We start from the raw sequence: 25,358 nt of genomic DNA, 5'->3' as shown, positions 1-25,358 counted from the left end.
TCAATGCAAACATAACTTTGTGTTCCTAATAATTTTGACTCTACATGTAGACACAGGAGAGACTGCAAAAGCTGGAAACCAGCATACAAAATGCTGGAACTCAGGTTGTTACCATTCAGTCATCCATTTTTCAAAGCAGTGCTGTGACATCCAGCAAGTTTGCTGAATGTCAAGATAGCTGAACATCAATTTCCTGCTGCATTTCACCCCTATTCATGTGACGTAACCTACAGTTAGCCTCTGGAAGCAATTCCCTATACTGGATTATATATTTGACCTTTTCTTCCCTAATTGAATTAGTGGCCAAATTATCTGCTCTGCTATGTTACAACTCAGGCTTAGTAAGATGACTGGCAGATTATACATTCATAAATAAGTAAGGGATGCCACCTGACTCAGCACTTTTGCCTGCATCAATGGTATGATCTCTTTTGACAAAAAATAATCATGATTTCCATGCTGTCAGCTGGAAATAGAAATATGACAAAATTAAAAATATTAAGGAGATCGTCCTTACCAAAAATCTAGGCAAGTATTTTTCATAAAGAATACTATGGGCATATAATGTGCACAAAATTCACTCAGCACTACCACCATCCCTGGATACCCTGACAATGCCAGAAACTATTCTTTCCCCAGTCTCCCTCGGAGGCTGTCTGTCACTCAGTGGTTCTGGTATGCTGGGACTGATTTATCACCAATCAGGGCCTCCTGCAACTGTGAGGGCTGGGGAATTCTAGCTTGCAGCACTGAGGGGTTCACCAGTCACCTTCCAAATTAAAACCTAGGTAAGTAATCTCATAACTTTCAGCTTGTAGATTCAGCCCCATGTATAGTGTAAGAGCTACTGGAGAAGTCTGATTTATCGAAAATAATTTGGGCAATCGTGTGCTACGAGCTTCCAAGCTTCATTGAAGGCTTCAACCACTGTTGAATCAAGGGGTCCTTCCTCAGTGGCAAACAAGTTTTGCTGAAGCTGTTCCATTGTCGATATTCCAACAATAACTGCATCACCAAGGTCTCCCTGAAGAAAATAAATCAGCACAATATCAGCAATTATGGAGAAAAATGTTGAATAAGTCGACCAAACAGTAGACAATCCTCAATCATGAGCATAAGGTGTTAATCACTGTTTCTCCAGAGCAACCTACACATTCATCAGATCATTCTTTGCAATTTCCTTCTGTACAATGCCACCATCCTCCATCAGCATTCCAAGGGGACTGTTTTTCCTCATCCCTTCATGTGCAACAGCTATTCACTCATTTCTCTTCCATGTGTGCTCATGATGGGATCTTCAGAGGAGAAATCTAATGCAAATTGTGTACTTTTTACAGAGCATTTACTCCACAGGAGCAACCTTGAGCTTCCCTTTGCACGACTTTTCAATTTTCAGTCTTGGTTCCATCTGTAGTCTGTTGCACCATTAGCCAGCACAAGCAAAGTTGAGGAATTGTGCCTCATCTTCCATGTGGGCACACTGTAGCTTTCAGAATTCGATACTGAACTCAACAATTTCAGATCATTTCCTCTTTGTTAATATCATAACTGGCCAATTCTGCGGTGAGGTTATCCAATCTGAAAGTAACTATTCCTTTTCTCTCCAAAGACACAACTGATCTGCTAGGCATTGCCAGCAATCTCATTTTGGTTTTAAGATTCAACAATAGCCCTGACCTGCATTTCACAGCTTAATCATTTCCCCTTTGTTGTAAAGTAACTGCCCTCATCATTCCGTTTCCAGTGCCACTTTAATAAGAGTAAAATCACCTTAGAGTTGTCCTAGAAATGTATATCCTATCTATCCATCCCTCTCTCGCTCTCTTGGAAACTTCAAACCAATTTATTTTCTTACTTTCATGGCATATGAGCCGAAACAGGAACTGTTTCTTTTTCTATAGATGCTGTCTGATCTGTTAAGTCTTTCCAATATGTTATTTTTGTTTCATATTTCCAATATCTGCAATTTTTGGCAAAAATCAGCAACTATAAGACCTTAAGATATACGTTTGTAGGATAAGTGCAGAAATAGAGTCTGCTCCACCGTTACATCATAGTTGATTTAATATCCTTCTCAACTCTATTCTCCCACCTTCTCTCCACAACCTTTGACATTTATCAAGAAATTATCAACCTCCGCTTTAAATATAGCCAGTAATTTGGCGTTACACAATCATCTGGGGCAATGAAATCCACAGATCCACCACACTTAAGAAATTCCTCCTTATTTCTGTTCTAAGGGGGCGTCTTATTCTGAGGCTGTGATCTCTGGTTCCAGACACACCCACTACAGGAAACATCCTCTCCACATCCACATCTAGCCTATCCATAGATTTCAGTAAGTCTCCCATATGTCTTCTGAACTCCAGAGAATACAGGCCCAGAGGCATCAAGAGCTCCTCATGCATTAACCCTTTAATTCCTGGGATCATTCTCCTGAGCCTCCTCTGAGTGCTCTCCAAATCCAGCACCTTCTTAGATAAGAGGCCCTAAATTGCTCACAATACTCCAGCAAGTACAGTCTGATCAATGCCTTACAAAGCCCGATAGGGATTAGTTTTCAGTTCCAAGTGCTCCTGCCACATTTTGTCACCCTGCAACCTTATCCTTCAATCTCTTTGAATTATGGAGGACAGCATGTGTATAAATGTCTCTCTCCAGAAGACTTCATTATGATCATGACTCCAGTATTTTTACTATTTTTTTTAAATGTTTCTTAATTGTGCACATGATTTTTTTGTGTTCTATTGCTGAGCAGCAGTGAACCATCTGATTGGCCGATCAGAGTTCTCTTTGGGAACTAGTTGACTTGATCAGCATTTCTGATCTGGCTATTGTTCACGATTGCACTTAATTTTAAAAAAAGCCTCAGTATTACATCCTCACTTTTATATTCTAAACCTCTCAAAATGAAAGTTAACATTGCATTTGCCTTCCTTATCGACTCAACCTACAAGTTAACCTTTAGGGAATCCATCATGAGGTGTCCCAAATCCCTTTGTACTTCTGATTTTTGAATTTGCTCCCCGTTTTGAACATGGTCTATGCCTTTATTCCCTCTACCAAAGTGCATAACTAACACTTCCCTCCACTGTATTCCATCTGCCGCTTTTTTGCCCATTGGACTAATCAAAGCCCTTCTGCAGACTCGTTTTCTCAACACTACTTGCCCTCCACCTAATCTTTTTGAACAAATCTAGCCATGAAACCATCAATTCTGTCATCCAAATCACAGACATACAATATAACGTGAAATGAAACACCAACCCCTGCAGAACACCATTAGTCACCAGCAGCCAACCAGAAAAGGCCCCCTTTATTCCCTACTAAACCTAATTGAGGTTCATAAAATCATGAGGAACATAAGGTGATGTAGCAGCCCCGCCCCCCATAAGAGTAAATCTAGAGGGCACAGGTTTAAAGTTAAGACAACAAAAAGTTTTAAAAGGACCAAGGGACAACTTTTTCCCCCTCAAAGTAGTTGTTGCATATATGGAACAAAGGAAATAGAAAAAGTTAAAGCTTTATTACAATTACAAGGCTTAAAAGACACTTGGACAGATACAAACAGGACTAGATCAGTTAGGCGGGTTGGTCACCATGAAGAAGTTGGGCTGAAGGGCCTGTTTTCATGCTGTATCGCTGGACAATTCTATGCTGGAAGAACTCAGTGGGTAATGTAGCATTAGTGGGAGACAAGGAGTTATTTCGGTTTAAAATCCTGCATCATAACCTTGAGTCAATCTGCACTTCTCTTTTGATAGTCAAATCCTTCTCCAGTCTATTATGAGGCCCTCTGTTGGTCAGGGTTGACCATGGACATTGTGTCCTACGTAATACACCCACTCAGGCAGTACAATATGGAGAGCAAGCTACAGGTTTCCCCACTCCATGCAGCTGATGAATCCATAGGAACGGCAGTTCGGCACCAGTGGCCATTCAGTTTTGAACTCAACATAGGACCTTAGAGAGTTCAGCTCCAGATTTTTCCCCTCAGTGTTTACTCCCAAAGCATTTCCCCATGGGTGGGTACAGCCGCAAGGCAGCAGAGGTTTGAGACCAGTTTTCCTGCTCCTAGATAAGCTGACTAGCTCCATCTGCCCAAAGCAACCGATTTTAAAGTGCCAGTCACCTGCCTTTGCCCCTTCTGGAGCATCCAGATAAAAACCTAAGCCACATAAGGAGCTGGACTCGTTGTCAGAGGCTATTTGAGACGCACGCCATTGGGACCATTTATTAGGTAGTGGGAGCTGGTCCCCATCACCACCCCTGTCTAAGGGAGGGAGGAGAAGATGGCGATGCGACACAGCACACGCGGCCATTCCGAATGATATTGATTATATGTAACTAGGGGGCCGTGCACAATCTGGATTTGATGGAGACAGCCGTGAAAAGCGTGGAGAAACACCTGGAGTAACTTCTGAAATGCCAGCTTCGCTGCCGCTGCTACTGCGCGATCGAGAATCTCCGGAGACAAAGGCCCTAAATCGTCGGCTTTGCCTGTTGCCGGGGCCGGGGTCGGAACGCTCAGCAGAGATGGTGCTCAGTGGTGGAGAGGTGGTCGGAGGCTCAGTTTTCAGACAGACTCGGAGTCGGACTGTGGTTGGATGCTGCATCAGCACGTTGGCGGCGCTGGAGGTTTACCGTCTGCGTGAGATGATGGGACTTTCGAGAGACTTTGAGACTATTACCATGCCATGGTCTGTTCTTATCAAATTAGGGTATTGTTTGCACTGTTGTAACTATATGTTATAATTATGTGGTTTTTTTGTTAAGTTTTAAAAGTCGGTTTGTCATGTTCCGTGATATCATTCTGGAAAAACATTGTATCATTTCTTAATGCATGCATTACTAAATAACAATAAAAGGGGACTGCGTGTCCTCATAATCTAAAACAATCTTAAGGAACTAACCAATCCATTTAATTACAGTGATATTTATATTGTTGAATCTGCATACCTGAAGATTGGAATGATGATACATCCACCTTAAAGCTGCTGATACCAGGCTTGTTTTCCCACACCCATAAGTTTTATCTATTGCTTTCTTCACCAAATCTATGCCCCGAAAATTATGCTCCTTCCAGTACCTGAACAACAGTTGACAGCAAAAATTATTATTAAAGTGGGTTCAGAATTTTTACAAAGTGGATGAGATGCCAAACAATTTTGTCCTACCAGAAGGCCAGACAGAATGTCAAGTGTGATGGTGACAGAAAATCAGTGAACCCACCTGTTTCTATATGCTTCAGCCCAGGCATTACCGAAGAAGCGACCGGTGGGCTGTTTCTCATTTTGGTCCTCAAATTTGTATTTCCCAGTTAGTAATCCACCTGCACCAATCAGATAGTTAATACCATTCTCCAAGATCCAATACAAGCCCCAACCCAACAGCCATGTATTCTCTGCACCGTGGATTTCAGAGTGAAGCCTGATTGACCTGACATCAATGGAACCCTACTTTTTCTTTGTTCTCTTCAATTCATCCAAGGGGTGATCCTTCTCGGCATAGAAGGGGTACTCTGCTGTTTCCTCTTCAATGTGTTTCCAAGTAGTTAAAGGCCTTCAGTACTGTGTGATGGAAATGGTCTAACATTTCAAATCAAAGTACCTGGTGGAGCTGCAGGTGTCCTTTGAGCTAGACATCTATATTTTTCTGACAGCTGGAACACTTAGGAAGAATCCCAGATTATGGCAAGGTTCCATTCCTGGGCACTGCTCGCAACCTGGACAATTCACAAGTCGGAAATGAGGCCATGAGCAGAATTCCCAGGCAGCAGGAGACACCTACAGCCTCACAACAGCGGGAAATCCATCCCACTGGTCTCCCACACTCTCATTCATATGGATGTATGCAAGTCAGGCTTTCGTAAACTGGGGAGTGCAAAACACAAAATGAACAACAGTAGGATTTAACTTTACCTGCTAGCGGGTTGTAAGCATAAAATCTCATTCCAAAATGACGGAGACAGGGTAACAGCTCTACTTCAACTTGCCGGGTAGTGGCATTATACATTCCCTGCAAATAGAAATAACAATTCTAGGTCACACCATTTATATTTGAGAAACATGCCACCAAACAGAATACAGGGCATCAACTAGTCCAGGGGTCCTCAACCTTTTTTGCACTGCGGAACGGTTTAATATTGACAATATTCTTGCAGACCAGCCGACCGGGGGCCGGGGGGGGGGGCGGGGTAGGGTTGCAGTCAAATAAGTTGGGTTTACCCCGAGAAAGACTACAATGACCATGACGCCTTGCGTGGGCACCAATGCGCATGCGTGTACGTGCCAATTTTTTTCTACAAATCCTTTTAGGCGATTCTGTTCGGGGGGGGGATGCGGGGGTGTTCATCACGACCGGAATATAGGTGATAAGTGGCTAATACACTCAATTTCGTTTCTAAAAGGGTTTATCTAACGAATTTAATAATAAACACACAGCGCATATTTTCCTCCCATGAATATAGTGATAAGTCAATTATCAGGGGAGCTTGAAGTAAGTGTGGAACGAGCTTCCAGTAGAAGTGCTAGACACAGGTTCGATATTATCATTTAAAGAAAAATTGGATAGGTATATGGACAGGAAAGGAATGGAGGGTTATGGCCTGAGTGCAGGTCGGTGGGACTAGGTGAGAGTAGCATTCAGCACGGACTAGAAGGGCAGAGATCGCCTGTTTCCGTGCCGCAATTGTTATATGGTTATATAAGTAAGTCAATAGCATCATAACATTTTAAGTAACATTTGGATATTAAACACACAGCACATATTTTCCCCGTATGAACATATAAAATCATTGCAATACACCAATATTGCTGGATCAGTGGGAGCCCTGGGCTTGTTTTCCTGCAACAAGATGGTCCTATCAAGGGGTGACGGGAGACAGCGATACTCGAAGGGGGGTCCTTATGTCCAGTCTATTCCGCAATTTAGTTTTCGTTGCATTCATTGCAGAGATATGTTGGAAATGGAAGCAGCATTTTCAGTGCTTTCGTGGCTATCTCAGGATATTCAGCTTTGACTTTGATCCAGAATGCCGGCAGAGATGTTATGTCAAACACACTTTTCAGCCCGCCGTCATTTGCAAGCTTGAGGAGTTGATCTCCTTCCCGCGCTGACATGGATGACGTGCAGGTAACGACCTCGCGTGCATTCAAGCTCAACAGAGGCCGTGACAGGGAATGAGGAAAGGTGCAGCTGACTCATACCGCCAAATCATATCGTTTCCTCGCGGCCCGGTAACGCATGCTTTGCAGCCCGGTGGTTGGGGACCACTAGTCAACTCTCAGATACTTAGCTTGCAGTCAACTTTTGTGCAATTACAAAGCACACAGAAACTAGGGAAAGAAACAAGAGTGCAGCAACAAAATTTTGATAGTGAACTAAGGAAGTTCTATTGGAACAGGTAGCCAAGTGCTCAATCAAAATGCTGAGACAGAACAAATTCTGCAAATACCAAACAGGTTAAGGTGCACCTCTGGAAAGTTTTATGTTTTAGACTGATAACCTCTCAAAGCAACTAAGAAAATGCTGAAAGCAATCACTCTCTACATTTGTAAACATGGAGACAACAAAAGTAGTATCTGGGATCGGGTGGAGGCTAGGAGAGCCTAAATGACATGAGCAGTGGTAGTGTCTCCAGCTGAGAGAGGTCGGTGAAGGGAAGTTAATTGGAAGCAATCTGTCTGGGAAAGATGTAAACAGAGCAGAGGCTTAGGGAGACACTCAAACTTCTAAAGTCATGCATGCCAAAAGATCATCAGTGAAAAAAGTTAAAAGAGAACAGCACAAGAGTTTAGTTCACCAAGGTCACAAGGCTGAAAATTACGGAGGACAAGGCTGGAAAGTTGTACATGGATACCACTAACTCCTTGGTATCAATTGTACATATGACTCGGTCGACAGTTGGCAAAACCAGGTACCTGAATACAAGTACAAAACAGAGGCAATAATCCACAATGGAATGATATAATATGGCTTTGCTCAGTGGCCATCTGGTAATGGGAAATCAGCCACAGCTGAACAAACATGCAAAGTATAGATTTAGTTTTTGTTAAAACAGTAACAAAATTGACAAATGCAGGGAGATACAGACAAGCACAATTTAAAGAGTAGTTTACAAAAGTCAAATCCATCAACAGGCTTGAATTTGCCAATTTCACCCCTAACGTACCTGATAGACGGTAGGAAGGACCCAGTTGTTATGTTTACAGATTGAATAGATTTCTGCCACTTCCCATGAAGCATAGTTTGAGAGGCCAAGTTCTTTAAATTTGCCCTAAAAAGAAAAAGTTCAAAGTTCACAGTAAATTTATTAGTGAAGTATGTATACTATATACAACTTTGACATTCGTATTCGTGCAGGTTCCTACAGGAAAACAAAGAAATACAATAGAATCCACAAAAAAAGCACACGTCATAAAGACAAACAACCATCCAGTGTGCAAAAAGAGGGCAAATCATGCAAATAGTAAAAATATCATAGAAAATGAGCTGCAGAATTCCCCAAAAACAAGTCGACAGACTGTGGAGTCAGTTTAGCACCGAGGCAAGTAAAGCCAGTCCAGGAGCTCAAAGGTCGCAAAAATAAGGTATCACGCCCGTGAGAGGACTTCCTGGAGATGAGATTGTTCATCCAGGGCTTCTGGTTGTGAAATGATCTTGTGGGGCCACACTCGTCTACAATTGTCTTTTATAAAGTTTGTGACAACCATGGTGTATTGATTCAGATCCGCAGATGAGTCCTTTAACACGGCCCAGTTCACCGACTCGAAGCAATCCTGTAGCCACTCCTCTTTCTCCTACAGCCACCTCAGTTAAAAAAAACATAGAAAACCTACAGCACAACACAAGCTCGTCGGCCCGCAATGCTGTGCCGAACATGTAGTTACTTTAGAAATTACCTAGGGTTACCCATAGCCTTATATTTTTCTAAGCTCCAGGTACCTATACAGGAGTCTCTTAAAAAAGACCCTATCATATCTGCCTCCACCACCATCGCCGGCAGCCCATTCCACACACTCACCACTCTCTGCGTAAAAAACTTAGCCCTGACATCTCCTCTGTACCTACTCCAAGCACCTTAAGACTGTGTCCTCTTGTGAGAAAAAGCCTCTGATTATCCACATGATCAATGCCTCTCATCATCTTATACACCTCTATCAGGTCACCTCTCATCCTCCATCGCTCCAAGGAGAAAAGGCCGAGTTCACTCAACCTATTCTCATAAGGCATGCTCCCCAATCCAGGCAACATCCTTGTGAATCTCCTCTGCACCCTTTTTATAGTTTCCACATCCTTCCTGTAGTAAGGTGACCAGAACTGAGCACAGTACTCCAAGTGGAGTCTGACTAGGGTCATAGGTAGCTGAAACATTACCTCTCAGCTCTTAAACTCAATCCCACGGTTGATGAAGGCCAATGCACTATATGCCTTCTTAACCACAGAGTCAACCTGCGCAGCAGCTTTGAGTGTCCTATGGACTCAGACCCCAAGATCCCTCTGATCTTGGGTGGGAGGAGAAGATGGCAGCATGACGCAGCGCGCGCAGCTCTCCGGTGAAATGATATCGTATCTGTTAAATAGGGGCCGTGGACAATTCTGATTTGATGGAGACAGGCATGAAAACACAGAGGAACATCTGGAGAAATTTCTGAAATGCAGGTTCGCTGCCACTGTTACTGTACAATTGAGAATCTTCTGGAGGGAAGGCCCCAAAATCCCCAGCTTTGCCTGCTGCTGGCAACCAAGGCTGAGGTCAAAACATTCGGATAGAGATGGTGCTATCGGTGTCGGAGGGCTGATCGGAGGCTCGAATTTTTCGAACGACTCAGAGTCGGACTGTGGTCGGGCATGGCAGGGAGAGTTTTCTTCCTTCTCCCATCTGCATGAGATGTGGGACATTCGAGAGACTTTGAACTTTTTTACTGTGCCATGGCCTGTTCTTCATTAAGTTATGGTATTGTTGCACTGTTGTAACCATATGTTATAATTATGTGGTTTTTGTTAGTTTTTCAGTCTTGGTCTGTCCTGGGTTTCAGTGATATCACACCGGAGGAATATTCTATCATTTCTTAATGCATGCATTACTAAATGACAATAAAAGAGGACTGCGTGTCCTCATAATCTAATCTAATCTAATCGTCCACGCTGCCAAAAGTCTTACCATTAATACTTTATTCTGCCATCATATTTGACCTACCAAAATGAACCACCTCACACTTATCTGGGTTGAACTCCATCTGCCACTTCTCAGCCCAGTTTTGCATCCTATCAATGTCCCACTGCAACCTCTGACAGTCCTCCACACTAGCCACAACACCCCCAACCTTTGTGTCATCAGCTAATTTACTAACCCATCCCTCCACTTCCTCATCCAGGCCATTTATGAAAATCACGAATAGTGGGGGTCCCAGAGCAGATCCCCGAGGCACACCATTGGTCACTGGCCTCCATGCAGAAAATGACCTGTCTACAACCACTCTTCGCCTTCTGTGAACAAGCCAATTCTGGATCCACAAAGCAAGGTGCCCTTGGATCCCATACCTCCTTACTTTCTCAATAAGCCTTGCATAGAATATCTTAGCAAGTGCCTTGCAGAAATCCATATACACGACATCTACTGCTCTACCTTCATCAACGTATTTAGTTGTCCTAGTCTCTGAAGCCTTGCTCTTTAGCCTCTGCCTGTATGAGGTAGGAAGGCAGCCAAGGGATCAGATTTCCCAAAATGCGATCTGGGCATGGAATAGTAGGTATTCCTTATCTTTGTAAAACAGTGGTCTGGTGTTTTGGGACCTCTGGTCCTACAGGTTATATGCAGATGGTAATTGGGCAGGGATTTCATCAAATAAGCCTAATTGAAATCCCCGACTAGGATTTGAAAGGTGTCGGGGTGTTTGATGACAGTATCATGCAGCATTTCAAGTGCGTAACTATAGTTGGCCACTGGTGGTATGTAAACTACATTCAGGATCACAGAGGAGAACTCACTTGGTAAGCAGAACCGTTGGCATTTGATCAAGGTTGGGGGAACACGAATACGACAAAACTGCCACGTTGGATTGCCACAGACAGTTTATCATGAAACATACACACCTACTTTTAACCTTGTCCAAATAAGCAGTTCGATCCATCCTGGGTGTATCGAGAAGTCTTCGGGTCTGATCACCATACCTGGTGTACTCTGAGTAAGCCACGTCTTGGTAAAACATAGAACACAACAATTCCTCATTTCCCTACAATACAGCAATCTTGCCATTAGGTCCTCAAATTTTCTTCTCCAAGGACTACTTATTTGCTAAGATGATGCTGTGTAGAGGGAGTTTAATTTCTCTGTGTTTCAGCCTGGCTTGGAGTGCCCTCCTCCTGTCTCACTCCATCCTTGGCAGTGAACCTTCATATACTTAAAAGGCTGCGTACCTGCTTTATTGAGAATTAAGTCCACAAGGCCTTCAGAAGATTGTGAAATCTGTCATTCATTAATCACTTCAAAAGGACTTTGCTTAAAGGAAAATTACAAGCTGCAGATTGCAGTGAAAGTAATTTAGAAGTTTTGTACATAGTCTAAAAAACATTGCCATGGTTCAGCAGCACCATTTTTAGATAGGTAGATAGATAGATAGATAGATATACTTTATTGATCCTAAGGGAAATTGGGTTTCGTTACAGCTGCACCAACCAAGAATAGAGCAAAAGTATAGCAATACAAAACCACAAACAATCAAACAACAATATGCAAACTATGCCAGATGGAAATAAGTCCAAGACCAGCCTATTGGCTCAGGGTGTCTGACCCTCCACGGGAGGAGCTGCAAAGTTCGATGGCCACAGGCAGGAACAACCTCCCGTGACGCCCAGTGTTGCACCTCGGTGGAATACGGCCGAAGTCCAACAGCAAAAAGTTCAATATCCGGGCTACAAACACGTTCCTTGATCGTCATATGACCAGGACTGCACCATCTGTTGTTAACCAGAACAGCAAGCCCCCCTCCTTTACGCTTACCGCTCTCAGTGCACTTCCGGTCAGCCCGAATGGTCTGGAAGCCCTCTATGGAAACATTTTGGTCGGGTATGTCCTCGTGCAGCCGGTCTTCAGTAGAACACATAACACTGCACTCCCGAAATGTTCTCTGACTCCTGGCTAGCGCCGTCAACTCGTCCATTTTATTACCCAGCGATCTCACATTGCCCATAATGAGAGAGGGAAGACACGGCTTATAACTCCTCTTCTCCATAAGTCTCTGTTGACTCGACCCAGTCCTCTTCCCTCGGCTTTTTGATCCCCCTCTGCATCCTCTGTGTGTTTTCCTCCACAATTCAGCCAGGGTGTCCGCCGCTCCGTTCGCTAAACCGGCCGGCAAAAGCGCAATCAGCTGGTCCCTGGAATAAACAATGCGACTATACTGCTGCCCCGCTAATGAGACGTATCTAAATTTAAGTTATTTCCAGCGCTAAAAACCCAAATAAAACTCTCTCCACCAGCATGTTAGAGAGGGTGCAGCTTCAATGTGTTACCGTGAAAAAAAATACAACAAATAATGCAAGTTAAAAAAGTAAGAAGAAAAAAGTAAGAAAGCTAGTCAGAGTGGCTGTAACAGGCTGCATGCACGACCCGCGCATGCGCACTACGATGAATCATTAATAACAACTCTTCCATTATCTCAACAGTAGGCACTGTTCCCTCTAAGCTGTGTGGATACACAGCCACACAGTAACTGAAATGCTCCCACACACATACCCTCCGTTGCCATGCAGCTGGAATTTTCTTGTTTATAATGTTAATACAAAGTGCCGCACAGCTTTCATGTCCTGCTCACAGCAATGGTTGGTCAGCAAGATTAGAGTGAAAGTTGTCAGCAGAATAGGCAAAATATTGCATCTGGTCATCTCAAATGGTTTGAAACTCAAGAAATGCAGTGAATTAAGGAAAATCACAAATATATACATTTTGCCGGATGATTAACAATACAAATATTCTAATAACAGTTACTTTAAGACCTGTTGGCCACTACCTCCCCAGTTTCCATGTTTACTTCACAAGATGTAAAGGAATCATTAACATCCATCTGCTTCTAATCAGAAAAGCAACATCTCAAACAAATATTAATTCAGCAGTGCAGCTAATGCAAGTGGGACAAGCTGAAAACATCCTTCACAGCAATAGCATGATGGACCAGAGAACTACAATGATATACTCATGACTGGCATGGGCACCTTTGTGTTAAACTCTAAACTCTACATTATACCTGCTGGTAAAGCTCTTGACAAGCAGCCAACGTTTCCTCAATTGATGTCACATGATCAGGAGCATGGAGGTAGAGGATCTCAACACTCTTCCTTTGAAGGCGCTCCAGCGACGTGTTGAACTGATATCGGACACTCTCTGCTTTCAGCGTCTTCCCCTCCCATGGGTTTACTTTAGTCGCAATCTTCACTGGATGATATGAGGAGAGAAAAAAAAAAAGCAAAATTTAACTTCTGATCCCACGTACCTGCCAATAAAGCCTGCCTACATCCAGGGCCAGATTAACCTAGTAGCAAAAATAGCATATGCTACGGGCCCCGCATTTTCGAGGGCCCTGCCCACACTAAATGCTTGCAAGCTGAAGTCTGGTGAAATCAGCATCTCACCGTATTCTCACGACTGTTAGAGTGAGTTTTGGGTAGACGATTCATTTACACTTAAATAAATGACTTCAGCCATCAGCCTTCTGTTCTTTGACAAAGTACTGTGGATGGAGTTCATAACAATGCATTTCCTAAAAGCTGTGAACCCAGTTTCATTTGTAACAATGCATCTCTGGCGCCTCTGAGACAAGAATGCTAAGTTTACAGGTAGTTGCGAAGACACCATATCTATGCTTTTTGAATATGAATTGTCCTCTATGTTAGCACATAACATACCAAATAATGTATTATGAATTTTAACTTGCATTCCTAAAGGCCATGAGTGCCAGCTTAGGCCCACTGGCGCCAGTAGAATGATTTTTTCCTGATTTTAGGTAGTCCGAACCAGCTCAGGAACATACAAGATCAGATTAGACTGTGAGTTTCAACCTGTATTTCCCAAATGAAATGAGTTTCAATAAGCAACTAAACAGATAATTTTCAGAACACTATTCCCAGTTGGTTGTTGAGTGCATGTGATCCACACGCACCCATAGCCACAACAGTCACATAAATTTGTTATTGTTCACTAGTCTTTGTTGATACCGCTACTTAGCTTTTGTAACATAAACTATTTGTTTTTAAATGCATATTTCATTATTTTGTTTTCCATTGCAGATAGCAATGAGCAATAGAGCCAGAAATATTGGACATCATTATGCTTCTGGAAGTGCAAAACGTAAAGCGAAGGAAGAAAAAGAAAGAAGAGACCAACTTGTGATATCAAAAACACGTCAGTTGACAGGATATTTTGATCTTCACAGTGATGGTACTATAACGGCTGAAGCTGGAAATATGGGGGAGGGAGGGGAGGGAACGTTGACTCAGACCGTGAGAGGCCTGCGTCGGGCATTTTCATGCCTTATTGGAAGTCTGTGTGGGGCGCCACTCCTCGCACAAACACTAGAGCAATGTGTGGTTAAGTGCCTTGCTCAAGGGCACAAACACGCTGCCACAGCTGAGGCTTGAACTAGCGACCTTGAGATCACTAGACGAACGCCTGAACCACTTGGCTACGTGCCCACAGAAATATAGGAACTATAGGAACAACCAGTACTAGTGCGACTAGTGCGGCAGAAGGCATGATACAGCAACAGCCAGCATCCATTGAATGCGAAAGAAAAAGTGAAAAGAACAAGTACTCTTCAATGATGTTGGTGAATAGCCAAACAATCTAGGTGATTGTGATCGTGAATATTGGATAGCCAAGGGAACTGATTTGACTTCTCTTCATCCATGCAGTTGTACGATAATGAAAAGAAACCTCGGCACTGTCAGAAGTCTTATTTTACATGTATTCATAAACCTACAAACAAGCAACATGCAAGAAATTGGTTATGCTATTCAGAAAGCAAAGGAAGCCTATTCTGTTTCCCATGCAAGGTTATGATTTCAGAATGTTCAAAGCTTAGTGAAGAGGGGTTTAATGACTAGAAAAACGCAAGCAATCTATTACATCAACATGAAGAAAGTTACTCACATAGACAAGCTTTAATTTCACTGTTCATGCGCAAAAACAAAGCTAAACGCGTCGATTCCCACCTTGTGAAAGAAATGGAGACTGAACAAAAGTATTGGTGAACACTTCTAGAGCGAATAATTGAAGTTTTTAGCTGAACGAGGCCTTTCATTTCGTGGTAGTGATGAAACTGTTGGCTCTCCTCATAATGGAAATTATTTGGGGTTGTTACTGGCCAAATTTGACCCTTTTCTGGCAAAGCATATAAACACTCATGCAAACCAAGGAAGTATAAATCATACCTATGTGCGGAATTCATCAATCTGATTGGATCCAGCATACTGGATCACATTACTGGTAAAGTGAAGAAATACAAGTATTATTCTGTTTCATTGGATTCTACTCCAAATATATCTAATGTGGACCAGCTGACTTTGACTTTGTGCTATGTTTTGCCGTATGGACCAGTTGAAAGATTTGTGAAGTTTTCGGATATGGAAAGTCATAATGCTGAACAGCTTGCTCAAAGTTTACTTGACTTTTTAAAGGAAAAATGACATTGATATGAAAGACTGCCGTGGTCAAAGTTATGACAATGCCAGCAACATGAGTGGCAAGTATAGTGGCTTACAAGCACGAATTAAAGAGCTGAATGAGTTTGTGGATTACATTCCATGTTTTGCACATTTACTAAATTTGGTTGGAAAATGTGCTGCTAAACGTTGTTAAGAAGCATTAATTTTCTTTCAATTTGTCGACAGCCTATACACATTTTTTTCTGCTTCTACTTATTGGTGGGATCTCCTTTCTCCTGCATTATCTGATGGTGGTGCTCATTTGCCCATTGTGAAAAGAATGTCAGATACCAGGTGGTCAGCTCGTGCAGATGCAACAAAAGCACTTTTACACAGCTTTTCTGCAATAAAACAAGTCTTGGATGACATTTCAAATAACAATGATCAGAAGGCAGAGTGTCAACAACAGGCTCGTGGACTACTTTCAACCATGATGAAGTTGGAAACAGGAATAATGGTCATATTGTGGGATCAAGTATTACAGCGTTTTCAAATGACCAGTGCTTCTTTGCAATCTTCTGACCAAGATCTGAACACAAGACTTGAAGACTTGCGCACTCTATGAATCCTTGCATGGATATATTCAAGCTATGCGGTCTACTTTTTCAGGCATCGAGCAAAAAGCCAAAGATCTGACTAAGTGTGAAGATTATCAACAGCAAACTCAAAGAAAACACAAGTAAAATCGCACGTATGATGATTTCAGTGGTTCCAGCACTCTTGATTCACTTGTTGAATCTCAAACGCCTCCTCAGAAGTTTAAAAGTCGAACATTTCTTGCCATTATTGACAGCTTGCTTTCTGCCCCGTCAAAAAGGCAGAAAGCTTATCTAAAGGTGAATGGTGTTTTTTGATTCCTTCATCAGTTACAGTCGTTTACACCTGAAGAGATCGTAAAGAGGTCATCAAATCTTATTAAATCATATCCGGAAGATCTGGAAGAAAGTCTTCATGACTTGTGGACAGGGCCAATGAACTTAACCTGTTCTTTAACAGATTTGACATTGTGGCCCCTGCCCATCCCACACGAGCCATCTGTTGTCGGCCCCCAACCAACACATATTCCACTCTCCCCTCCTACCCCTCCTCACAGTCCCCCACCCTGCTCTCATGACTATACCCCTTCCCCACACGAAACCACCACGGTGGGCTTCACAGCTGAACAGGTGAGAAGACAGCTGAAATGTCTCAACCCAAGCAAGGCTGCAGGACTGGATGGTGTCAGTACCAGGGTGCTCAAAGCCTGTGCCCCTCAGCTATGTGGAGTACTTCGCCATGATAAAGAAGAAGAGGGAGTTGTATGAAATGTATAGGAAACGGGGGTAAATCAGGTGCTTGAGGAGTATAAGAAGTGCAAGAAAATACTTAAGAAAGAAATCAGGAGGGCTAAAAGAAGACACGAGGTTGCCTTGGCAGTCAAAGTGAAGGAGAATCCAAAGAGCTTTTACAAGTATATTAAGAGCAAAAGGATTGTAAGGGATAAAATTGGTCCTCTTGAAGATCAGAGTGGTCGGCTTTGTGCGGAACCAAAGGAAATGGGGGAGATCTTAAATAGGTTTTTTGCGTCTGTATTTACTAAGGAAGCTGGCATGAAATCTATGGAATTGAGGGAATCAAGTAGTGAGACCATGGAAACTGTACAGATTGAAAAGGAGGAGGTGCTTGCTGTCTTGAGGAAAATTAAAGTGGATAAATCCCCGGGACCTGACAGAGTGTTCCCTCGGACCTTGAAGGAGACTAGTGTTGAAATTGCGGGGGCCCTGGCAGAAATATTTAAAATGTCGCTGTCTACGGGTGAAGTGCCGGAGGATTGGAGAGTGGCTCATGTTGTTCCGTTGTTTAAAAAAGGATCGAAAAACTCTTTAGATGGTGTGCATATGATACCGAATTCCTTCCCAACAGAGGAGATAAAAGATTTGAGCTATGGATAAAGAAAGGTCTTACAACCTACCTCTCATTTATAGATAAAAGAGTATTACAAAGTTTCCAAATCCTGCAGGACAAACATGGCCTAGAACATAATGACTTTTTTAGGTACCTTCAAATACGAAACTATGTTAACCAGAGTTGTAGATATACAGACCTATCAACAGTAGAATTAGAATTTTTCAAGATTCTGAATTTGGCTTGCAGTTCAATACCTAGTAAATCAGTTTCTCGCCTATATAATGCACTCTCCCATGCTAAAAATGTAAATACACTGTATATTAAAGAGAAGTGAGAGAAAGAAGCGTGGTTGGTACTTTCAGAGGAGGCTTGGGGGAAAATCTGCAGCTTTCAATGGTCCTCGACTAATTCTTTGACTTGGAGAGAACATTGTTGGAAAAACATTATAAGATACTTCAAGACCCCATATCAGGAAAAATATAAAGATACAAATGTGATGTGTTGGAGAAGGTGCGGCTCCAAGGAGGCAAATCATTTTCATATTTTCTGGGATTGCCCTAAATTAAGTCTATTTTGGGAAGGTATTCATAGAACATTAGTTAAGGTACTTAGGTCCCAGATACCTCTGAACTTTGAGACGCTGTATTTGGGGCATGTATTGTTCCTTGAACAGAAGGAAGATATAAAGTTGCTGCAGGCCCTCTTAGCGGCAAGTAAGAAATCAATCACTAGAAAATGGCTAAATCCAATACCACCTACATTAGAAGATTGGTACGAAATTATCTTGGAAATATTTAAAATGGAAAAGTTGACTTACTCCCTGAGAACTCAAAAAGAAACATTTTATCAAATCTGGAATAAATGGATTGAATATATAACCCCAATGCGAGCAGACTTTAGATGACTCTCCTAATGATTTATATTGCTCTTCTCATCAACACAGTAATATTGCTAACGTAAGCACCCCTAGTCTAAATGTTTGTTTTTTTTTGGAAAATAGAGAATTAACACAAGTAAAGGGAAAGATTTGGGAAAGGGATAAAAAAAAAATGAAAAAATTAAGTAAATAAGTACATAGGGATCGGATAATAATGTCTGCGGGCAGGAACAAGCACGAACAAATTGGGATATAAACACCTACAATGGTTGGTATATAGGCTTGTATGCAACATTTTGGACCAGTGGAAATGGTCCAGAAGGGTTGCATGGAAACTATTATTACCATTTTTCTTAACAACTAATTTCATTACTTAGCCTAATAGGTTAGATTTACCACAGTACATAATTATCTATTTAAATGTTTATTTTCCTTTTATATCATCTCAATGTGTACTTAAGAATGTATAAATAATTGTAGTTTTATACATATAAAAAAATGGAAAAGGTTATATGTGTGAAAAAAGTACATGATAATTGTGAATTCCTTATCCAAATAAAAATAAAATTAAAAAAAAAGAAAAAAAAAAGGATCGAAAAGTAATCCGGGAAATTATAGGCCGGTGAGTTTAACGTCAGTAGTAGGTAAGTTATTGGAGGGAGTACTAAGAGACAGAATCTACAAGCATTTGGATAGACAGGGGCTTATTAGGGAGAGTCAACACGGCTTTGTGCGTGGTAAGTCATGTTTGACCAATCTGTTGGAGTTTTTCGAGGACGTTACCAGGAAAGTGGATGAAGGGAAGGCAGTGGATATTGTCTACATGGACTTCAGTAAGGCCTTTGACAAGGTCCCGCATGGGAGGTTAGTTAGGAAAATTCAGTCGCTAGGTATACATGGAGAGGTGGTAAATTGGATTAGACATTGGCTCGATGGAAGAAGCCAGAGAGTAGTGGTAGAGAATCGCTTCTCTGACTGGAGGCCTGTGACTAGTGGTGTGCCACAGGGATCAGTGCTGGGTCCATTGTTATTTGTCATCTATATCAATGATCTGGATGATAATGTGGTAAATTGGATCAGCAAGTTTGCTGATGATACAAAGATTGGAGGTGTAGTAGACAGTGAGGAAGGTTTTCAAAGCCTGCAGAGGGACTTGGACCAGCTGGAAAAATGGGCTGAAAAATGGCAGATGGAGTTTAATACTGACAAGTGTGAGGTATTGCATGTTGGAAGGACAAACCAACGTAGAACATACAGGGTTAATGGTAAGGCACTGAGGAGTGCAGTGGAACAGAGGGATCTGGGAATACAGATACAAAATTCCCTAAAAGTGTCATCACAGGTAGATAGGGTCGTAAAGAGAGCTTTTTGTACATTGGCCTTTATTAATCAAAGTATTGAGTATAAGAGCTGGAATGTTATGATGAGGTTGTATAAGGCATTGGTGAGGCCGAATCTGGAGTACTGTGTTCAGTTTTGGTCACCAAATTACAGGAAGGATATAAATAAGGTTGAAAGAGTGCAGAGAAGGTTTACAAGGATGTTGCCGGGACTTGAGAAACTCAGTTACAGAGAAAGGTTGAATAGGTTAGGACTTTATTCCCTGGAGCGTAGAAGAATGAGGGGAGATTTGATAGAGGTATATAAAATTATGATGGGTATAGATCGAGTGAATGCAAGCAGGCTTTTTCCACTGAGGCAAGGGGAGAAAAAAACCAGAGGACATGGGTTAAGGGTGAGGGGGGAAAAGTTTAAAGGGAACATTAGGGGGGGCTTCTTCACACAGAGAGTGGTGGGAGTATGGAATGAGCTGCCAGACGAGGTGGTAAATGCGGGTTCTTTTTTAACATTTAAGAATAAGTTGGACAGATACATGGATGGGAGGTGTATGGAGGGATATGGTCCGTGTGCAGGTCAGTGGGACTAGGCAGAAAATGGTTCGGCACAGCCAAGAAGGGCCAAAGGGCCTGTTTCTGTGCTGTAGTTTCTATGGTTCTATGTATTCAACCTGAGCCTGAGGGTTCCTGTACTGTGGAAGACATCCTGCCTCGTTCCTGTGCCGAAGAGGCCGCGCCCCAGCGGCCTCAATGACTACAGACCAGTGGCATTGACCTCCCACATCATGAAGACCCTGGAAAGACTTGTTCTGGAGCTGCTCCGGCCTATGGTCAGGCCACACTTAGATCCGCTCCAGTTCGCTTACCAGCCCTGACTAGGAGTTGAGGATGCCATCGTCTACCAGCTGAACCGTGTCTATGCCCACCTGGACAAGCCAGCGAGCACTGTGAGGGTCATGTTTTTTGACTTCTCCAGTGCATTCAACACCATCCGCCCTGCTCTGCTGGGGGAGAAGCTAAAGGCGATGCAGGTGGATGCTTCCCTGGTATCATGGATCCTTGATTACCTGACTGGCAGACCACAGTACGTGTGCTTGCAACACTGTGTGTCCGACAGAGTGATCAGCAGCACTGGGGCTCCAAGGGGTCTGTCTTGTCTCCCTTTCTCTTCACCATTTACGCCTCAGACTTCAACTACTGCACAGAGCCTTGTCATCTTCAGAAGTTTTCGGATGACTCTGCCATAGTTGGATGCATCAGCAAGGGAGATGAGGCTGAGTACAGGGCTACGGTAGGAAACTTTGTCACATGGTGTGAGCAGAATTATCTGCAGCTTAATGTGAAAAAGACTAAGGAGCTGGTGGTAGACCTGAGGAGAGCTAAGGTACCGGTGACCCCTGTTTCCATCCAGGGGGTCAGTGTGGACATGGTGGAGGATTACAAATACCTGGGGATACGAATTGACAATAAACTGGACTGGTCAAAGAACACCGAGGCTGTCTACAAGAAGGGTCAGAGCCGTCTCTATTTCCTGAGGAGACTGAGGTCCTTTAACATCTGCCGGACGATGCTGAGGATGTTCTATGAGTCTGTGGTGGCCAGTGCTATCATGTTTGCCGTTGTGTGCTGGGGCAGCAGGCTGAGGGTAGCAGACACCAACAGAATCAACAAACTCATCCGTAAGGCCAGTGATGTTGTGGGGATGGAACTGGACTCTCTGACAGTGGTGTCTGAAAAGAGGATGCTGTCTAAGTTGCATGCCATCTTGGTCAATGTCTCCCATCCACTACATAATGTACTGGTTGGGCACAGGAGTACATTCAGCCAGAGACTCATTCCACTGAGATGCAACACTGAGCGTCATAGGAAGTCATTCCTGCCTGTGGCCATCGAACTTTACAACTCCTCCCTTGGAGGGTCAGACACCCTGAGCTAATAGGCTGGTCCTGGACTTATTTCATAATTTACTGGCATAATTTAACTATTTATGGTTCTATTACTATTTATTATTTATGGTGCAACTGTAACAAAAACCAATTTCCCCTGGGATCAATAAAGTATGACTATGACTATGAAGAATTTGTGCAGTGTACTGAACTGTTGAAAACTGATCTTGCTTCTCATACTGGCGCCAAACAAGACCTTGTAGAGTTGCAGTTGTACCGTTTGATAACTGACAATTCTTCGGAGTCATGTTTTCCAGATGTAGAAAACGCCTTGTCGCTCGTGGTTACCAACTGCAGTGGAAAACGCTCATTTTCAGAACTGAAAACTATTTAAAAAACTAAGGAGCACCATGGGTCAAAACAGATTGAACAATCTCATTCTAATGAGCACTGAACATGAACTTCTGCGTGAATTAGACATTTCCAGTATCATCAAATTTGCTCATGCTAAATCTAAAAAATCTAACTTTTAAATTGTAGTTTTGTTACTTTTGACATTTGAAATTGATACCTACATGTAAGCAATAGTATTACTGAAGTGTCAGGCATTTGTCGTATTATCTGGCTGTATAGTCCTCAACCTTTTTTGCACCATGGACCGGTTTAATATTGACAATACTCCTGCGGACTGGCCAACAGGAGGGGGGTGTTAATCACGACCGGAATGTAGGTGATAAGTCAACTATAAGTCACTTATCAGTGGCTAATACACTCAATTTTGCTTCCAAAAGGGTTTATCTAACGAATTTAATATTAAACACACAGCACATATTTTTTCGCATGAATATAGTGATAAGTCAATTATAAGTCATAAGGGGTTTCCTTATGTCCAGTCTATTCCACAATTTAGTTTTCGTTGCATTCATTGCAGAAAACTCCGCTTCACAGCGATATGATGTTGGAAATGGAAGCAAAAGTTTTCAGTACTTTCGTGGGTATCTCAGGATATTCAGCCTTGACTTTGATACAGAATGCCGGCAGAGATGTTATGTCAAACATACTTTTCAGCCCACCGTCATTTGCAAGCTCGAGGAGTTGATCTTCTTCCCGCGCTGACATGGATGATTCACCAGGGACATCACAAATGGGTCACGGACCCATTCCTTTGCACATCTTGGGTCATTTGCGGTTGGGAAGTAATGCTCGAATTCTGTCGACAGCAAAGATAGGTGTTCGCACACCAGCTGTGAGCCTTAGTCTCTCCCAAATTCCCAGCTAATGTTGGGAACATGTCAAATATGCCCCTGTTCACTCACTGTCCCCACAGTTCCAGTTTGGCTGTGAAAGCAGACACTATCTGCCAACTTGAAGACAGTTGTCATTCTCCCCTGAAGTGACAAATTGAGTTCATTGAAGATGTCACAGTGATAAGCAAGTTTTGCTATCCACTCCTCGTCACCGAAGTGTGCTGCCAGTGGTGACTTTTTTCCTGAAAGAAATCCTGTAGCTGCTCTCTTAACTCAAAAACCCTGGCCAGGGCTCTCCCCCTTGATAGCCACCTGACTTCAGTGTGTAAGAGAAGGCATTTGTGCTCTGCATCCATTTCCTCACAAAGCTGCTCAAACAGACGTGAGTTCAGGGATTTTGCTTTGATGTGATTGATAACTTCAACAACGTCACTCAATACGCTGTTAAGATCAGGTGACATTTTTCGGCTAGCCAGCATTTCCGTGTATGACACAGTGTGTAGACTGGCATTCAGGAACAACCTCTTTGACTCGGGTAGTGAAACCAGACTCGTTAAGCCGTTCCAACAGCTATGCTTCGATGTCCTCCGCTATGTCATCGATTCCCCTTGAAACTGTGGTAGCTGAAAGAGAAACCTGTGTCATCTTGTTAGCTGCAGCTTCTCCCAACAGTTCACGGCACATGTCCTTGGCAGCAGGCAGAATCAATTCTTCACCAACAGTGAAAGGCTTCTTAGCCTTAGCAATACGGCTAGCCACTAAGTACGACGCTCTCAGAGCAGCAGCATTTGTGGAAGTGGTGGCTCTCAGCAAGTGCTTCTGTCCCGCTTACTCATGTTTTATCTGCTCAGAAAACTCAACGGGTTTGTCTTTAAGTGCAGGGTGCTTGCCTCAAGGTGTTGAAGCAGTTTTGAGGGTTTCATTGCCTTGTTAGACAGCTTGTCTCCACATATCACACACAGAGGGCTTGGAGTGTGCGAGTCACCAATCGCAATAAAGCCTATATTTTATGTAGGATTTGTCATATTTTCTGCTGAAGGAAGCTTTCTTTTTTTTTTGCAGTCTCAGCCTCAGCTGTCTCTGCGTTATCATCATTGTTAGGCTTTTTATGTCCCCTACCACCTCTTCCAAAGAAACTCAACGAGTAGTTGTAGATTAGTGACTGACTTATGTCCTCGCATGGGTAATGGCCTCCATGCACTCAAGTTCAACGGTGGGCATGACAGGCAACGAGGAAAGGTACAGTTGACTCATATCGTTTCCTCAAGGCCTGGTAGCACATGCTTTGTGGCCTGGTGGTTGGGGACCACTGGTATAGCAAATGAAAAAATTGAATTACTTTACTATGCAAGTAAATAATTTATGTTTTAATTTTTTTTTAATTTAGGGCCCCTTTATAACATATGCTACAGGCCCCGCACTAGCTTAATCCGGCCCTGCCTACATCATAACTGGCCACTGGCGAGTGCGGACACGACCCGGTTCGTAGGGGTGCCCCTCTCCAGAGAGGTCCGAGGGTTTAAGCCGTCATTTGCACCTCTCACCTCTCTGAGCAAGGTCCAAGCTGCCAATGATCTGCTCCGAGCGCCCCTCCGTGTACATAAAGGCTCCGTCCAGCTCGTCATGGCCGCGCTCCAAGAACGCCTTCAGTATGAGCGCGCTCTGCTCGGGGTCCGCACGGCGCCCGAACTCCATGGTCCCCAGGACGGTTCGAGGCCGCGCCGACATGGCACCGCTGGACATGATCCGATGAAGAAGCTGCAGCGAAACAACCCCGCAGGGGCGGAACAAGAATGCTAACATGGCGAGCTGGGCGGGATTTAGCGGTGCCTCGACCGCCCCACTTCATTGGCTCTCCCGTTGCAAGGGGCCGCCAGACTCGTCCTCTAAAAAAGTGGTCCTCACCGCGAATTATTAACATCTGGGCTACTAGTGCAGAAAATCCCAGCGAGGTATTTCAGGTTTATAACGTGCGCAATATCGCAGTCAGCGTGTTCGGCTGTTCACCGAAAGGTTGATGGTTCGAGCCCACCCAGGGACGATACAGCTCAGAGACCACCCTGCCTTGTGTCCTGGACTTCCTATCAGATGCCGGCAGGTGGTAAGAGTGGGCTCCCTCACCTCTGCCCTTCTGACCCAGGTACCCCTCAGGGCTGTGTACTAAGCCCCCTCCTCTACTCTCGGTATACCAATAACTGTGTTGCCACACACAACTCCAATCTGCTAATTAAATTTGCTGACGTCACTACAACCCCTAATCTCAGATAATAATGAGGCAGCCCACAGAGAAGAAGTCATCACCCTGACACAGTGGTGTCAAGAAAACAACCTTTCCCTCAATGGTTGTGGACTACAGGAGGAATGGAGACAGGTTAACCCCTATAGACATCAATGGATCTGGAGTTGAGAGGGTAAACAGCTT

At 43.3% G+C, this 25,358-nt stretch overlaps 1 protein-coding gene across 1 annotated transcript; it reads right to left on the bottom strand.

The window, feature by feature from the left end:
• Nucleotides 1-12: 12 nt before the first annotated feature.
• Nucleotides 13-25,358, bottom strand: akr7a3 (aldo-keto reductase family 7, member A3 (aflatoxin aldehyde reductase)). The gene is made up of 7 exons (XM_063033184.1): nt 24,481-25,358; nt 13,248-13,435; nt 8,174-8,278; nt 5,922-6,018; nt 5,233-5,332; nt 4,960-5,089; nt 13-1,024 (listed from the first exon to the last, which is right to left on the bottom strand). Exons 1-7 carry the CDS (start codon nt 24,737-24,739, stop codon nt 863-865), a joined length of 1,041 nt encoding a protein of 346 aa, XP_062889254.1. The 5' UTR covers nt 24,740-25,358; the 3' UTR covers nt 13-862.

This window comes from Mobula hypostoma, chromosome 25 (genome assembly GCF_963921235.1).
Source record: "Mobula hypostoma chromosome 25, sMobHyp1.1, whole genome shotgun sequence".
Lineage (NCBI taxonomy): Eukaryota > Metazoa > Chordata > Chondrichthyes > Myliobatiformes > Myliobatidae > Mobula > Mobula hypostoma.
The sequence above is the reverse complement of the archived record's forward strand: the minus strand, read 5'-3'. Positions and strand labels throughout refer to the sequence as shown.